This window comes from Miscanthus floridulus, chromosome 7 (assembly GCF_019320115.1).
Source record: "Miscanthus floridulus cultivar M001 chromosome 7, ASM1932011v1, whole genome shotgun sequence".
Lineage (NCBI taxonomy): Eukaryota > Viridiplantae > Streptophyta > Magnoliopsida > Poales > Poaceae > Miscanthus > Miscanthus floridulus.
The window spans coordinates 27,004,539-27,022,718 of NC_089586.1; the positions used below are offsets into that span (position 1 = coordinate 27,004,539).

Consider the following 18,180-nt stretch of genomic DNA (forward strand, 5'->3'; position numbering starts at 1 on the left):
CAGTTTGTTGAGGTACCCGATAAAGATGTAGCTAGTTTATTGAGGTCTCTCCAGCTTTTTATTAAGTTGGACAACTGAGAAGCAATGTTTTGGATTGTAGTTTGTAGCCTAGTAGTGGGATTGGCATAGCATAACAATGATCGGGGACGTTCACTTGAGCTTAAAGCAGCTGCTGCAGCAACTGTGTTTTCTCTGTCTCCAAAACAATGTTGGTGCCAACCTGCAGTGATGTTAGCTAGCATCAATTTCTCTATTTTGGTTAATTCGATATAGATGACTACAGATTTTGGTTGGAAAATAGTACTTCAATAAAAAAACTGATGTTGCTAGCTTGTGTTACAGACATCCACTGTGTTTGAACCATTGTAAGCACATGTACTGTCTAGAATACTTTGAAACCTTAATGTAGGTGTTGCTAGCTAGTGTTTTATTGCAGCCACATACCTATTCAGACCCGTGTTCGTTTGTTCTGTTTATTGGGTAATTGTCGATGTTTGACCACCGATAGCCTGCCACAGGGGTACCCAGGGCAGTATGTTCGGGCTTCAGCGTATGCGGAACTCGACGGTTAACGCAAGAGACAGTCGATTTATCCTGGTTCGGGCCCTCGATCTCTGATCGAGTAATAGCCCCTCGTCCAGTCGGCGTTAGCCTTTGCGTTGGATTGATTGTAAAGTGTTGTACAGTTGTTCTTGAACTCTCTCCTAAAAACCCCGATCTAAGGAGCCCTGCCCTCCTTTATATAGTCAGAAGGCCAGAGTCCTAGTCGGCTTACAATGTAGGGTCATAGTAGGATTACAGAGTAGTATTACTACTAGGATTACATGGAAAAAATCCTAGTTAGACTAGATCTTCTCTCTTTCTTGCGGTGTATCCTGTGGGTCCTGCATCGACAAGCCCCCGAGCACTTCATGGTTGAAATCTGGAAGCCTCGTCTTGTTCCTCTTGTCGAGTAGGAACAAGGGTCGTCCGAGTGCTTTCTTGAGTGAAACCATGTAGCGCTTCTTTGGATCTTCGAGTGGTGTGTGCTTTTTTGAAAAAAGTTCATCCATCTAGGTGTAGCCCCCGAGCCTCTTGCTCTTTGGAACAAGGAGCTGGAGGATCTTGTCTTGATCTCTTTCTTCGTTGAAGGTCAAAAAGAACTCGGATATGGCTCGGTCCGAGTTCTTTTTGTCGTAAGGTCTTGAAGTGGTCTGCCTTGAAGAAGTCTTTTCTGTGACGTGCGCTTTTTTAAGAAAAAGCGCACTCACTGAGTATAGCCCCTGAGCCTCTTGCTATTTGGAACAAAAATTTGGAGGGTCCTGAATCTTTATGTTGTTTGAAAATTCCTGTTCTAAAGAAGTCTTCTGAATGATGTGCGTTTTTTTGAAGAAAAAGTGCACTCACTGAGTGTAGCCCCCCGAGCCTCTTACTATTTGGAATAAAAAGTTGGAGGGTCTTGATTCTGGGTTGTTTGGAGAATTGAAAACCTTTCCTGTTGCACCCCCGAGCACATTTCCGGGTTCTTTTATTAAAGAAGAACTCGGATACAGGGTCTTGGCATATTCTCTGGTAGTTTTCTGTTTGTCAGGTGTAGTTGCATGGTGGTAGTTGAGTATAAATGTTGTTTGTTCACGAGTTGTACAGTGTTGGTATATTCTTCCGAATATGCTCGTTTTCGAGTACTGTTCCTTCACTTCTGAGTCCTCCATTATTGAGTTGTGTCTTTTCACTGTGTCATTTGTTAGGCTTGTTTTGTTGGTGCTCCTGGTCCATGTGCACCGCTCCTTCGGTCTATAAATACCCTCCTAGAGTGCTGTTTTGATTCATTGAGCATTTTGTTGCTTGTTCTGAAGTCTCTGTAGTCATGAATATGGTAGTTTGTGAAGTAGAGCAGCCCCCGGGCGTATTTTGTAGTTCTTGTATATCTTATCGTAGCTGGAGGAAGTCTTGTGATAGGGATTAGAGGTAGACTAATTCTGCAGCAGCAATGTACCAGGATATACGTGGCGGTAGTTGGAGGAAGTCTTGTGATGTGGGCTTCGTTCCTTCATCTGGCAGTTCTGGGTTGATCCTCGCCTCCTGCCCTGAGACTGTCCGGTGCAGATCAACACCATATCCAGCATCACATCGGACTTGGGTAGACAGATGCCTACCGGCCTTCTCTGCTCCATGTTGTCCCGCCGTGCTGCTGATCTCCGCCTTGGATGCACTGCGTCCGTCCTTTGAAGAAAACAGTGTAGCCGAGTGCGGTTTGTTCTACCGAGTAGCGATTTGGAACACGTAGTCATTCCAGAGCCTAGCTGTGTCCGGGTTCCTCTTTGCTACCATGCTTGTTGTAGTACCGAGTTCGTTGGGTCTTGTAAGATGCGTAATCTTCTATTTTTTTGAAACCATTTATAATGGAAAAAATCTTGTCTTCTGAGTTGTCATTCTTTGTTCTGCTGATGTCCTGGTTGTTTGTGAGTTTTCCGAGTTCTTTCTATAAGGACCGGGTTGTTGCGTTCCTTGTAAGGTAACCCTTCGTTGCTTCTTTGTTGATGAGTTCTTTTTGTAGCAATATGATAACTCCGCCGTGGTGCTGGATGAATAAGTCTAAAATCTGCCCGTTGAACTGTACCGTTGTGTGGATTTGTGTCGTCCGTCATTTTAGCTATGTCAGTAAATGGACCATTGCATCCTTATTCCGTGTTAAAACAAGCCTGTTGGGCTGTGTTTTTACTGGTGTAAAATCTATTTAAGGGCATTTCTTCTCTTTTTCTTTGGTACCATGCCTTTGCCTTAAAACCCTAGCCTTTGAAACTCCGCCGTCGCCATTGCCGCCGTCATCTGAGCGCTGTTGTCTTAGCCTTCTCGATTCTTAGTGCCCTATTGCTTTTGCTAGTATATGGGTAGGAAGAAGTCAGCGAGTAAGTCCTAGGCGACCTTTGTCGACAAGGAAGCATCGCTCTCCATTATTGAAAATCAAGAATTCATGGCCATAAGGGCCGCTCAGAAGACCTAGCCGGCTCCGACTATGACTGAGGACCAGTTGCGCGAGCTCATGAGTGATGGTCTGCTCCAGAGCAAGGAGTTTGCTGATTGGAGAGCTCCAGGTGAGCATCGGGTCCCTACTCCAGGTCCTGGTGAGATTATTCTTTTCGTCTCCTTTATCTGTGCCGGACTCTGCCTTCCTACTTCCGCTTTTCTTCACCTATTTCTCAACTATTTTGGGATTAGCCCGAACCATCTTGCTCCTAATGTTGTCTTTCATCTTTCTATTTTCGTTCATCTTTGTGAAACTTTCCTTGGAATTCCTCCTTCTCTCTCTCTTTCGTTATTTCTTTCGTCTGAAGCCACAACCCCGTCGTGATGACACCAATGTTCTTGATGGCTGCGGGATTCAGTTTCGCCAGGGTCTTAAGAGCAAATTCTTTGACTATGACCCGGTTGATTCTATGAGGGATTGGCGACCCGACTGGTTTTATGCCACCAATTTGATTCCTCCTCTTTCCGTTCATTCTAGATCTGGTCCCTTGATTAATGACCGATGGGAAAAGAATCCTGTGACGATGGCTGAGCTCCAAGCGATCAAGCCGTTTCTTGAGAGGATTTGTACTCTAAAACAGCAAGGCTTGACCGGCTTCGGGATTATTTCTAGTTTTCTTCGCCGCTGAGTTCAACCTCTGAAGGAGCGAGAAAACTATGGTTTTGAGTACTCTAGGGCAGAGGACCCTTCTTGTATAGTCCCTGCCCTTGAGTTGACTGATGAGGAGGTGCTCGAGCGTCTTCAGAAGATGCTAAAAGGAGTAAGCATCATCCTGCTTGCTGTCCTTGAGTACAGTGCTAACAACCCATCCCCTACTGTGAGTTGTTCTTTTCTTATGCGGGTACTTTTGTGTGTCTTTTGTTGTACCCACTTTTTGCTTAATCTTACTTGTCTTGTTGTTTTACTCTTTTATAGGAATTGGGGCGTAATTTTGCTAATCTGATTCCCCTTGATGATTGCCCTGGGGGTAGTCTTGCTGGGGCATCCTTGACCAGTAAGTTTCAAACCACTACAATATTTCCTGGTGTTTCTTCTGCATTTTCTAACGTATATGAAGAGTATGTTCCTCGTCCAGTTCCCTGAGCTCCTTGTAGTGGCAGAAAAAGGGGACGAGCGGATTGTTCTTCCTCTGGTTTGCCTGCTTCCAAGAAATCTCGTCAGCCGAGTACTCACCCAGGTACTCCAGTTATAGGTAGCGTGCTCCTAGGTGAGCATATAATCATGTTTTGTCTTTTTGTTGTTTGTTTGTGCCTTTGACCGAGTACTTTCCTCCTTTTTCAGATGGCGCTGTGGCTGCCTTGTTGGAGACTAAGGAAGACGAGGCTGATGATGCGCCTCTTGTCACGCGTCGATGAGTTGTTTCCTTACTTTTCTGTTTTTGAACACCTCTTTTTGTTCTAACTTTGGGCTTGTTGTCTTGTAGTAAGCGGTTATCGGGTTCAAGTTCTTCTGAGGCTCCAATACCGACCGCGCCGCTCCTGGGGAAAGCCATAATAGGACATGTTGCTGATGAACACCATCTTTATTGATCTTGAATGAAAACCATAATAATACATGTGTTGTCAAGTAACATCATGTCTATTTTGTTGAATGTCGATCTTTTGTGGCTTGTATATATATTCTTCCTTGAGTTCTTTTCATGCGTAGAATCTTCTTAGTTGGTTGATGTGCCATGTATTGTTGACTTCTTTTCTGTCTTCGGTTATCAGCTTGTACGTACCCGGTCCGGTGACTTTTGTGATAATAAAAGGACCTTCCCATGGACTGAGTAGTTTATGGCGTCCATCAGTTTTTTGTATTCTTCTTAGTACTAAGTCTCCGATTTTGAGTGATCGAGGCTGTGTACACTTGTTGTAGTGGCGTCTTAAACCTTGGAGGTATCTTGCTGATTGAAGGGTAGCGTTTACTCTGACTTCTTCTGTACTATCGAGTTATAATCTTTGGGTGTGTTCTGCTTCTCCTTCATTATATTGTTCTATTCTTGGTGATGTCTAGATCAAGTTGGCAGGTAATACGGCTTCTGATCTGTAAACCAGGAAGAAAGGTGAATATCTGGTGGCTCTGCTTACTTGAGTTCGTAGCCCCCATACTATTTTGGGTAATTCTTCAATCCATTTGGATCCATAGTCCACTAGTTCTTCATACAATGTTGGTTTTAATCTGGCTAGTATGAGTCCATTAGCCCTTTCTACCTGTCCGTTGGCTTCTGGATGTGCGACTGATGCATAATCTATGCCGAAACCACAATCCTATGCCCAACTTTGGAATTCTGTAGCTGTGAAGGGAGAACCCAAATCTATGATGATTCGATTGGGCATGCCGAAGCAGTGCATAATGTCTTGGATGAACTCGACTGCTTTGGCTGTGCTGTATTTTGCGAGTGGTTTGTATTCAATCCACTTTGTGAACTTGTCAATTGCTACAAAGATGTACTCAAAGCCTCCCTTTACTTTCTTGAGAGGTCTGACTTGATCCAGCCCCCAGCAGGAGAAAGGCCAAACGGGTGGGATACAGATGAGATTGTGAGCTGGTACATGAGCTTGTCTTGCGAACATCTAACAACCTTTGCATTTTCTGATGAGTTCTTCTGCGTCTTTCAAAGCGGTTGGCTAGTAGAATCCGGTGCGGAATGCTTTGCCGATCAATGTTCTTGAGGCGGCATGATTTCCACAGCAACCTGAGTGTATTTCGTCTAAGATCTTTTTGCCCTCTTCAAATGAGACACATTTTAGGAGTACTCCTGATGATGTGGCTCTTCTGTAGAGCTTGTCTCCCACTAGGACGTAGTTCTTGCTTCTGCGAACAACTCGGGTAGCTTCCTCTTTATCCGCTGGCAACTTATTATCTTTGATGTAATCAATAAAAACCTGGGTCCATGAGGTCGTGATTACCAAAATTTGGGTGCCTTTAGCTAGGATTTTAGGGGTTATCTCACCGGGTTGTTTGATAGAGGGAGCTGATAACTCCTCTATGAATACACCAGGTGGGACCTTTGCCCTGTCCGATCCAAGCTTGGCGAGGACATTTGCCGCAATATTAGAATCGCGCAGGACATAGAATTTCTAATCCTTGAAAATGTTTTTCGAGCTTTCATATTTCAGCATAGTAAGCGGCCATATTTTCTTTGGTGCAGTCCCAATCTTTGTTGACTTGATTGATGACCACTGCCGAATCGCCATATACGAGTAAACGCTTGATTCTGAGGGTAATTGCCACTCGTAGCCCGTGGATGAGGGCTTCGTATTCTGCTTCATTGTTTGTAGCTTGCCATAATATCTAGAGTACGTACTTGAGTTGTTTTCCATCTAGAGAAATGAGGAGAACGCCTGCACCGGCTCTGCCTAGCTTGAGTGATCCATCAAAGTACATCTTCCAATGGTCAAGGACGGTATTTGACATAGGTTGTTGAATTTCTGTCCACTCAGCAACGAAATTGGCAAGGGCTTGAGATTTAATTGCCTTCCGTGGTGTGGAATTGATATCGAGAGCACCAAGTTCAACTGCCCACTTAGATATAAGTCCGGTTGCGTCTTTATTGTGTAGGATGTCTCCGAGCAGGAAATCCGTCGCCATGGTAATCTTGTGGTTTTCAAAATAGTGGCGAAGCTTATGTGAACTGATCAGTAAGGCGTAGAGTAGTTTTTGCATATGTGGGTACCAGATTTTTTATTCTGATAGTACTTCGCTGATGTAGTATATGGGACGTTGTACTTTATAAACGCGCCCTTCTTCTTCTCTTTCCATGACTATTGCTGTGCTGATCACAGTAGAAGTAGCCGCAATATACAACATCATGTCTTTGTCTTTCTTTGGAGGTGTGAGGATGGGCGAGGAGGTGAGGTATTCTTTAAGTCTTTTGAAAGCCTCGTCGACTTCTTCTGTCCACTCGAACTTGTCTGTCTTCTTTAGTAGTTTGAAGAAAGGTAGCCCTTTTTCACCGAGTCTTGATATGAAACGATTGAGGGCCGCCATGCAGCCTATTAGTTTTTGCACATCTTTGACACTTCGAGGAGGGCCCATCTCTGTTATGGCTCGAATTTGCTTGGCGCTGTCTTCGATTCCCCGATGGCTGACCAAGAATCCGAGTAGTTGTCCTGATGGAACTCCGAATACACACTTGTTTGTGTTCAATTTTCAGCTCCACCTTTTCAGGTTTTTGAAGGTTTGCTTTAAGTCTTCGATTAGTGTATCCGGGTTCTTTGTCTTTACTACTACGTCATCCACATATGCCTCTATATTTTCGCCGATTTGATCACCAAGGCATGTTTGGATAGCTCTTTGGTAAGTGGCACCAGCATTCTTGAGTCCAAATGACATAGTTTTGTAGCAGTAGGCACCGAATGGAGTGATGAAAGATGTCTTGCTCTGGTCTTGTTCCTTTAATGCAATTTGGGGATATCCTAAATAGCAATCAAGGAAGGATAATAGGGCAGATCCTGCTGTTGAATCAACTATCTGATCAATGCGTGGTAGTCCAAACGGATCTTTTGGGCAGTGCTTGTTGAGATCTGTGTAGTCAACGCACATGCGCCACTCGTCCGTGTTCTTTTTCTGTACTAGAACTGGGTTTGCTAGCCAATCTAAATGGAGGATTTCCCTGATGAATCCTGCTGCCATTAGCTTTGTGATTTCTTTTTTAATTGCTGCCTTCTTGTCAGTTGAAAATCATCGTAGTCGTTGCTTCACATGCTTGGAGCCTTTGTTGACATCGATTCCGTGCTCAGCCAACTCCCTTGGGACACCTGGCATGTCGGCCGGCTTCCAGGCGAAGATATCTTTGTTGTTCCGAAGAAAGTTGGTGAGCGTGAGTTCCTATTTTGCTGAGAGGTGGACGCTGATGGTTGCCATTTTGGAGGGATCACCAGTGCCCAAGTTGATTTGCTTGACGTCGGCTTCTTTTGGTGGCACGAGGATGCTGGGCTTTTTAGCCGGTATCTCTAGTTCTTCTGGGCTTATTTCTGCGGCAATAGTAGCTATCTCTTTTCTTCCACTGGCGGTTTGTGCTTTTGCTGCAATTTGGATTGCCTGAACATCGCAGTCAAAAGCGCGCTTCAAATCACTTCTCAGAGAAAGAACACCATTAGGCCCTGGCATCTTAAGCAATAGGTATGGATAATGTGGTATTGCCATGAATTTTGCTAGTGTTGGGCGCCCAAGGATTGCATGGTATGATGAATTGAAGTCTGCAACTTCAAACTTCATAAACTCTATACGGTAGTTCGAGGGAGTCCCAAAAGTAATTGGTAGAGTGATTTGTCCAAGTGGCATTGCCGCCTTGTCGGGTACTATGCCATAAAAAGGCGTGCTTGTTGGTGTAATCATCCCGGTGAGTTGTAGTCCCATCTTCCTTAGAGTTTCTAAAAAAATAATGTTGAGTCCGGCTCCCCCATCGATTAGTACTTTTGTGACAGTCATACCAACAATAGTTGGATCTAGAACCAGTGGGTAATGGCCTGTGTTTCCTACGCTAGTCCATTGGTCTTCTCTTGAAAATTGGATTGGATACTGTGACCAGTTGAGATATCATGGAGTAGCCGGCTCTGCTGCCATGATGGTTCGCAGCACTAGCTTTTCTTGATGTTTGCTTTTGGAATCTAGAACCCCAGTGAAGATCACTGCTACTGTCCCCCTGGATTTTTGGAATCCTTTGTCTTCATGGTTGTCTTCATCTTTTTCCTGATTGCCTTCTTTATTGTTCCCCTTACTATCTTTTCTCGTGTATCGATCTTTGAAGGTGTAGCAATCTCCGATTGTATGATTTGATTTAGGGTGCTAGGTACACTGCATGTTTTCAATGTCGCCATACCTCCTGGGTTTGGAAAACTTCCTTGCTTTGTCAGCTGTCGCTACGGTGTTATCTGGTCCACGCTTTCTTTCCTGATGTTTGTTGTTTCAATGATTTTGCTTGTCCGGGTTGTCTTGGTTGTTTCTATCTGAGAACCTTTCTCGTGTCTTCTCTTCTGTAGTAATCATTCTTTCCACTGTGCGTCTGAATTCTTCATTGTTTCTCGGGTTTTCTTTGCAGAAGTCCTGAAATTACCACCTAGCCATGATTCCGTGAGAGAAAGCTTCAATTACTTCTCGTTCGGTGATGTCATGTACTTGAGCTCGTAGTTCACCAAATCGTCGATAGTAATTTCTGAGACTTTCACCTCCTTTCTGCTTGAGTCCTTTTAACTCTACGTGGGTGATTGGGTGTGTAATGATACCCGCGAAATTCTCACAAAAAGATCTTTGCAAGTCTTCCCAATTTCTAATCGACCCTGGGTTCAATTTGTCGAACCATTGGAGGGGCATGGTTTCCAGGGCCATTGGGAAGAATAAGGTCTTGATGTCATCGTCTCCTCCGGCTAGTTCGATTGATTATGAGTAGATCCTGAGCCACTGCCTTGGTTCGGTCTTGCCATCATACTTAGAGTGGTTGGACGACTTAAACTTGTGAGGTAGTCGTATTGAAGCGAGTCTATTCGCAAAACAGGGGAATCTATCGTGCGCTCTGGCTTCTTTGTATTCTAATTCGCCACCTCCTTCTAGCCAACTGTTATCTTGTCGAGAGTAGTTCTGCGTAGTTGTCTGAATGGGTACTTTGCTTATGATCTTTCTTGGTTGTTCGACTCGGTAACTATGGTCTCTTCTACTTTCCCCGTTGTGACTTCCACTTGGACCAAGTCTCTCGAAAGCGGACTTCCTTTGATTTTGATCTTCTTATGCATGAGATGTCGATCTGGCAGGTAGTTTTGAACGGGTTCTTCCGTCATGCGTCCTTAGGGCTGCTGACCAGAGATAGTCCCGGAGTTGTTCCTGCTTTTCACTGGGATGTGAGATTGCTCTGAGTTCATCTAGTGCTTCTCGGATCCTATCATAGGGTGTATTTGCTACGCGTCTTTCTTTGACTTCTTGTTCTAATTTTCTTCTATCGTACTCAGCTAGATCTGACTCATATCTGATCCATGCTTCCTTGCGCTGCCTAGTATGGCATTGGCGTCCTTGTTTCAATTTGTTTTTTTCTTTCTCTGGCTTGCTTTTGATTTTTGGTCTCACCATCGTGCCCTTGGATAAAGGGTGATATGTTGGACTCAGATTCATCCGATGACCTAATGTCGGGTGCTTCTGGGGGGCCAATGGCGATCGAGGATGGCAAATCATGAATACTTCTCGTGCGTGAGTCGTTCTGTCATTGGCGTTGGTTTCCATACTGTCAGAGTTGTTGATAACTTCAGTAGAGGCTTCAAGGTCGCAGATCGAGTCTCCTTCTTGGTAGGGTAGAGCTATTGTCGTTATTGTGTCAACTAGCCGGGTACTGCTATCTTCAGGAATAGAACCTGGCCAGTGGATGATGCAGTCTTGAGATGTTATGGTTAGTACGAGACCTTCCTGAGCTCCTGCCAGTGGTATTCCAAGCAATAGATTAAGAGATCTTTCGAGCTGTGCCTGATAAGACGTTGCCATGTTGCGGAGACCGAACGGAAAAGGACCCGTCCTCCTTAAAGTACTCTGAGTGTACTCCGAGTTGTATTCTTGATAGGTTGATGTCGTGTTCCGGAGCCTTGTCGGAAAAGAACTCGGTTTTCCGAAAGAACTCGGATAAGACTCCGTCTCGGAAGCGGAGCCTGAGTTTGAATCGGATGCGCAATGTCGTGAAATCTGAGCTGGATCGGACATCACGAGCTGCGCGAATCTACCGGCAAGTTACTCTGTCGTAGTTGCCGAAATAGAATGGTCTTCATGATGATCTGAATCTTCGAGGAGATGGCCTTGGAGCTTGCCATCATCGCCTGCCTCGCAGATCCACGAACCGAAGATGAAGGTTGATCCCTTCGAAAAAAATCATGTTGTCGAGGTCCGTTGAGCTCTCAGATGCAAAGTCGTCGAAAGCCCCTATCTGGCGCGCCAGCTGTCGATGTTTGACCACCGATAACCTGCCACGGGGGTACCCGGGGCAGTATGTTCGGGCTTCAGCGTATGTGGAACTCGACGGTTAATGCAAGAGACAGTCGATTTATTCTGGTTCGGGCCCTCGATCTCTGATTGAGTAATAGCCCTACGTCCAGTCGGCGTTAGCCTTTGCGTTGGATTGATTGTAAAGTGTCGTATAGTTGTTCTCTGAACTCTCCTAAAAAACCCCCGATCTAAGGAGCCCTGCCCTCCTTTATATAGTCAGGAGGCCAGAGGCGAAACTCGACGGTTAACGCAAGAGACAGTCGATTTATCCTGGTTCGGGCCCTCGATCTCTAATCAAGTAATAGCCCTACGTCCAGTCGGTATTAGCCTTTGCGTTGGATTAATTGTAAAGTGTTGTACAGTTGTTCTCTGAACTCTCTCCTTAAAAACCCCGATCTAAGGAGCCTTGCCCTTCTTTATATAGTTAGGAGGCCAGAGTCCTAGTCAGCTTACAATGTAGGGTCCTAGTAGGATTACAAGGTAGTATTACTACTAGGATTACATGGGAAGAATCCTAGTTAGACTAGATCTTCTCTCTTCCTTACAGGGTATCCTGTGGGTCCCGCATCGACAGTAATGATAACACCTGCTGCACTAGTTGATGTGTTAGTAAATTTGCTGGATAAGCAGTATGGATACATAAGCATTCCATCATCAGTTTTCTTTCTGGCGATGTGAGCATTCTGAAATCCATGGCACCTTGCCATTATTGTTTTTTCAAAGCCATGTACTCGTCTTGAAAGAAGCTGACATGTTAGACAGTAATGTGGAACTAAGGTGTGATATTTCTACATAGTTTATGTTTGGATCAAAGTACAAATACTCTTGATACAGAAGCTGACTGCCCATCTAGGTTACATGCTTTCTTTGATTGCCCTTCCTTTGTTCCATTGTACTGTAGTGAGGTTTTACACTAACTCACTAAGTACATGATTCCCAGGATCTTGGAGAGGCTTACTAGGTGCTGAGTGAACCTCTGCATAGGAATGCCTACTACTGCTACAGCAGGAACAACTATCCTGGTAGAACTAGTTGTTACTCCATTGCTGCCAACTAGAAGTAGTTGTAATTTATTAATGAATTAGCTGAATTGCTTTCTAATAAATTGTTATTCCTTCAATTATAGTTTTGGTGTCATTGCTGCTAATTATTGGTAACTCCTATGATTTTTACAGTGTAGTAGACTCAATAGGTCATGTTTCACTATATGCAGCCACTTTCTCATCAGAATGTACATATAGTTGATCTATTTAAGTTAGGATCTGAATTCGAGAGAGTGATGAATTAGCGATTACCATTCTGTACCTGTCTGAAGTGGCCCAAATTAGGATGAATGTTTGACTTCTCTAGCTTGACTTCTCTATTTTGCAGCAGCAATAGCTATCTATACAAGGAAAAAAAACTATATGCTGGCATATCTATCAATTTCCAGCAGCAATAGCTCGAGCTTGACTTCTCTATTTTGCAGGACAACAGTAGCTAGCAGCTGTCCAGTGGCAAGAGTAGCAACAACAGGTAGTAAGGTGGTGAAAATTGCAGCTGCTAGTCCCATTGACACATGTAAGGTAAAATTCCTTCCTTTGCTAAAACAAACGGTTTGTTTCAGCAATCCATGTTACAGCAATGGTATTACAATCTTATTCAAGTTTCACAATGTAAGCTAGCATACTTTGTCAAGCGGGTTGATTTCTTGTAAAAATAGTCATGCAATGGTACAAGTGGGACATATAGACTGGACATTGCTGTATTGTGGTGGTTGAACTTTGAACCTAGGAGAGCCTTTGAAAAGTTATGTCTGCAACTTTGCATATGGTGCCTTCTGAAATGTGAATACAAGACTTTGCAGTAGTTAAACTCCAGTTTTAGTGAACTCACTGAACGAGTTTTTTCCATGTCCATTGTTGATAGATTGTGCTGATTGAACGAGCTAGTGCCCAACAAATGCATTGAACTAGCTCGCTTCATTCCCTTGTCAAGCGGGTTGTGCGTGAAATTGAGGCAATAGGTGGCAGTGCCAAAGCATCTGCTGGCCGTGAGATGATGAGCTACACTTACGGGGCCCTGAAGACTTACATGCCTGAAATGGTTGAGGTGCTTATTGATTGCGTACGCAACCCTGCTTTTCTTGATTGGGAGGTCAAGGAACAGGTATTTCATCTTGGTGTCATCCCTTTCCACATGTCTGTTTTAGTTTAATGTATCATGTTCTTTGCTGACATAGTGACATGTTTCCTTTTCAGATTTTGAGGCTAAAGGCAGAGATTGCGAAATCATCAAGTAATCCTGAAAATTTCCTTTTGGAGGCTCTTCATTCTACTGGCTATTCTGGTGCTTTAGCAAACCCACTAATTGCGTCAGAATATGCAATTAGCAAATTGAATGCAGATGTCCTCGAGCAATTTATAATTGTGAGATTCATCTCCAGAATTTGTTCTAGCTGCATCAGGTGTTGATCATGATGACTTGGTATCTATTGCTGAACCCCTTCTGTCTGACATTCCCAGTGTATCTGGAACAAGGCATTTTTGTTATGTTAGCACTTGAGTGCTTGCTTGGTTTTTTTTTATATAGATATATGTTTTGTTGTCATTATATGAGTCTGTTTGTTATTATTGTGATTCTAGTACTATAGAAGATGTTTAGAAACTTTTGGCTAAACAATCTTGTTTGGGCCACAATATTACAGAGTTTGTCAGGATACTTGATCATGTATTTTACTGATGATTTGGGAGAGCACGTGTTGGTAATTTGAATTTTTTTTGCGAAAAAATGCATTGTAGGGACAACTGGTATTGTAGCGTAAACATCAGTCGTCCCTATAAATCGATTTGTAGGGGCGGCTACAGTACCAACCGCTCCTACAAATCGATTTGTAGGAGCGGCTACAGTACCCACCGCCCCTACAAATCGATTTGTAGGGGCGGTTATAAATACATAAGTTATAGCCACCCTTTCATAACCGCCCCTACAAATAGTTAGAGGCCGCCTCTAAAAAAACGGTTTTTACGTAGTGAATAAAACGAATTGGAAGGAGAAAAGCGAGCTAAATTTGGTTCACGGTCCAAAAGCAGCGAGTGGTTGCAGCCTAACGAGATCTAACCTACTCGCTTTCCATTTGTCAACTCCCCAAAATCTCCAAACGCGAGCGGGCGAACGCGCACGTTCAAAGTCCTTGCCGGACACGTCTCATGCACTCGCCATGCCCATCATTTAAGCATCCTCCCTCCCTCCCTCCTCCAAGTGAACTTACTACACCCTCATCTCACAAAGCTCAGAAACGCCATTTGCACCTCCTTCTCAACAACTCCTCTCACAAAGCTCTAAAACGCCATTTAGTGCAAAGGTCGCCGTCGCCGCCGCCGCCGCCGTCGTCGGAGTCGGAGTAGCTAGGGCGATGGCCTTACTCCGGTCGTCTCGGTTGCTGGCTGTTTGTGTGGCGGTTGCGGTGGTGTTCCTGCTCCTCTGCGGCTACGCTCTAAGCACGGCGGAGGGCGCCAGGCCTTTGCATGGCGGCCACGGTGGCAGCGGCGCCGGGTTCTCCACGGCGAACTTGCCGGTGTTCGTCGTCGCGAGGGCCGGGCCCAGCCGGCGAGGAGCTGGTCATTAGTAGTCTCTTTTTTTTTTTGGTAGAGCTCATTCAAACAGTCTGTTTGCTTGTTGGTTTCAGCCAAGGCTTATCAACCAGCCAATAATGTTTTTCTTTCATAACAAACCAGTACCAGCTGGGCTTATCAGCCCAGAAACCAACCAGCAAACAGGCCAAAAGTCTTCTCTAAGTGTAATAATTAATCAAGGATTTTCTCTTTTAATTTACTCTTCTAGCTAGCTTTTTTGCTGTTTCATTTGTTCTTTCCTAAATCCTAAGGGATGCTCATAGCTTTTGATATCTGATACGGTGAACAACTTTTGTTCCCTTTGATGTTTATAAGGGTTTTATTTATGATTGTTGCATGTAAAATAGGATAATGACTTTGGCCCTGTTCGGTTGGAGCAATTCTGGAGAAATCTGGAGGAATTTGTGAGAGAGAAACACTGTTCCGGATGAAAAAAAAAACGGATCAAGCCGGGTTTAAGGGCATGCGAACGGAGCCTTTGGTTGTAAGAACAATGAGTCAAGATATTCAACACTCAGGCCCACTCTCCAGAACATGCAAAACTTTCCAAATTCCACAGAAACTGATTTTTTTTGTTGTGTGAAATCCTTTTGTCAAGCACTTAGGTTTAATGATCGTACTTGCATGAGCCCACATGCCTGTCCATGCACAACAAATTTAAAATGTGTACCACGTGAAGCATCAGTCGTTGTTTCTCATGAGACAAAACAGTTCTGTTCATAGCACCGCATAATAATTAAGATCGTTGATTTTCTTCAAAGGAAGAATAACTCAGATCATACACATATATACATGAAACTTCGTGTGATCACCTAAGTTAGTCCTCGATAAGTTTGTAAGGAATCATATCATCTTCTTCTCAGCTGGCCGCACCGAAGGGAGGAGCGTGTATGGACAGAACAACAACATCCATTTCAGAATTTGAAGGTGAACCACTTTCCCAGCTTTGGATGAGCATTTTTCTTCTCACTAGATAGTGGCACAGTGTCTTCAGCATGTGTCCTCCTGTTACTCCTCAGTTTAGAGGAAGAGAACCATCTGTGGAACAGACTTCCTTTCTTGGGAGTTTCTTCTTCCACGCGCTCCTCATGGACCTCATTGTACTCGAAAACACAAGGATCTTCTAAGACACTCGTAGAGCACCTGCTATTAGCAAACTTCTCACCCTCATCTTTGCTGAGATCATCCAACAAACTCACTAGCCTGTAACCATCCAACGAAGTCCTTGACCTACAATGGGATATCATTTGTGATGTTAGCAGATGCCAGCATATAGAATTTCGCACTTCTTGGAAATAGAAGAGGTGTGGATGAAGCAGACAAAAGGCCTCAATAGGGGCTTTATAATATTGTATACCTTCTGTGAGTGTGAGATGGTTCCTTCTGGTATTTGGGAAGGCTCCTGCATGGGCTGTAGTCAACAGAGAGATGCTGAGCAAAATGAAGCTGCATGAAGGGAGAAAATATAAGAAAAGGCATGGCACAGAAAGCAAGGATAGGCTACATCACAATGTGAAGTTTAAATGAGATTTCAATCTTGTGTAGCAAATGTCAGATATAAAAGTACATAAATAAATGATAAAAACTACTAGAAAAGTGTGATATATTTGATCATCCAAGCAGACTGGCTTGATAGTAATGGTTGGATTTTTTTTCTATTTGCATATTATGGTACTGCAAAACACACATATTTCAGATCATCATGACATCCTTAATTTCCTTCCAAATCAAGAAATGTAATACGGTAGATGATAAAAAATTACTACAGAATAGTTGATGACTGTATCACGGTTACTGTCTAGTACAATAGGATCATATAGCTCTCAACTGGTGTCAATAGAGTCCGTCTGAATCGAAGGAAGTAAGGACTGAGCATGTATTACTGTTGTGCATGTGCAGATGCAGGGGAAGAGGGGGATTGTGCTTCACAAATAAACTTAAAATGTAGCATTTGTTTGAGCAAATGTCTTACACCCTCTTTGTACCAAATATCTTGTCTATGATCAACTATAAAGGTTCTGTTTGGTAAATAAAGCAGGATAAGTAATATTCTGGCTTATCTCACAAGACAGAGCAGAATTAGCCGGCACTAAAAGGAAAAATGCATCCTAGAACTTCTGTTTGGTAAATGAAGCAGTACAAGTAATATTCTGGCTTATCTCACAAGACAGAGCAGAATTAGTCGGCACTAAAAGGAAAAATGCATCCAAGAACCTATGGCTGTTTAGGAAAGTGCATGTACCACATCACCATCTCTTATACCAAACCCACGCAATGTTGCCTTGTCATCCGTCAGTCTCTCGTCCTTGAAGCATAAGCAGAAGTGACTCCACACGTGGTTCCTACAACAAGCAAGCAACAACCTTGAAGTATAAGTTGCCAACATCATTCAGATTTCAGAGTCGCATTTAACCCAACATCCTCAAGAAATTTGAAATCGACAGCCACAAAGCACAATTTTGTGGTAACAAAAGGCAAACCCAATAGTTCATGGTTTTCATACTGACCGTCACAATGCATGCAATGAAAGATAAACAAAATCAGAAATTCCATCACATCACGGAAGAGCATGTGTATGTGGCGTATGTGGGCGCGTACCAAGAGATGGTCTTCTGGGCGTCGTCATAGAGGTCGGAGAACAAGTTCTCGATGGCCACCTTCAGCTCCCACACCGTGGCCGAACGCGCGATCTCAATGTCTGTTTGGGCGCGGGCAAAACGTGGAGAAATCCACAATTATCTTATCAGAAATCCACAATCCCTTTTAGGTAGGGAAAATAAATAGCGAAAGGATCAATCCGGAGGGTACCGAAGAAGGAGTCGTCGAGCTTCTGAACAGTGAGGCGGAGGCGCGGCTCGGGGAGGCGGCGGTATGAGAAGCTGCTGCGTCTGCCGCAGGCGAGCGCGCCGATGCAGTCCGCGCCGCCGCCAAGGGCGAGGTCCTCGAGGTCGAGAGCGAGCGCGGCGGCAATGTCGCCGGCGGCGTCGGGGGACGCCGGGAGGGAGCTGGCCGGCATCGCACACGCATGTAGCGAACCCGAGAAATCTAAAAATCCGCGCTACCCCGGCCGCACGGAATCGGCCAATCCCTCGACAGAATGAGCGGGAGAGATCAATCAGCCCCGCGAATTGCCCCGTGAGACCGGCCGATCGATCGAGGGAGAGGTGAAGGAGAAGGCTCTTCGAGGCGACAGCGAACCAGGAACGGCGTGGTGGTGACGGCTTGCTTGGATTCCTCCCCGGCGCGGCGGTTGTCGTTTTGCCGAGGAGGGAGGAGGGGGGCTGCCTCGGGGGCAGCGAACGGTAGCCGTTGCCCGTTTCCGTTGGAGGCGAGGTGTGACTTGTGAGAGAGCCCCTGCGTGCCGTTTCGCTCGGCGGCCGCCGTGAGTTGTTGGCCCGCACATCGCGACGGTTCGGTTCGGGTGGGTTTTGGGCTGGGCCACCACGCTGGGAGTTGCCTCCGCCCGTTGGTTTCGCGATTTTTCGCGGGCTGAAAAGTTAGAGGAAACGAGGATGTGGATTATTGCTTTTGGGCCTGGAGCCGTTTTTTTCCCCGAATGCCTTGAGCCTCCCGCGCGATTCTTTTCGTCCGACTAGCGCTGGGGAAGCAAACTTCCAC

The 18,180-nt window shown here is 44.7% G+C and overlaps 1 protein-coding gene across 1 annotated transcript; it reads right to left on the bottom strand.

Moving 5' to 3' along the window:
• Positions 1-15,244: 15,244 nt before the first annotated feature.
• Positions 15,245-17,584, bottom strand: LOC136462909 (uncharacterized). The gene is made up of 5 exons (XM_066461957.1): positions 17,371-17,584; positions 17,161-17,260; positions 16,805-16,904; positions 15,920-16,008; positions 15,245-15,792 (listed from the first exon to the last, which is right to left on the bottom strand). Exons 1-5 carry the CDS (start codon positions 17,576-17,578, stop codon positions 15,477-15,479), a joined length of 813 nt encoding a protein of 270 aa, XP_066318054.1. The 5' UTR covers positions 17,579-17,584; the 3' UTR covers positions 15,245-15,476.
• Positions 17,585-18,180: the final 596 nt, after the last annotated feature.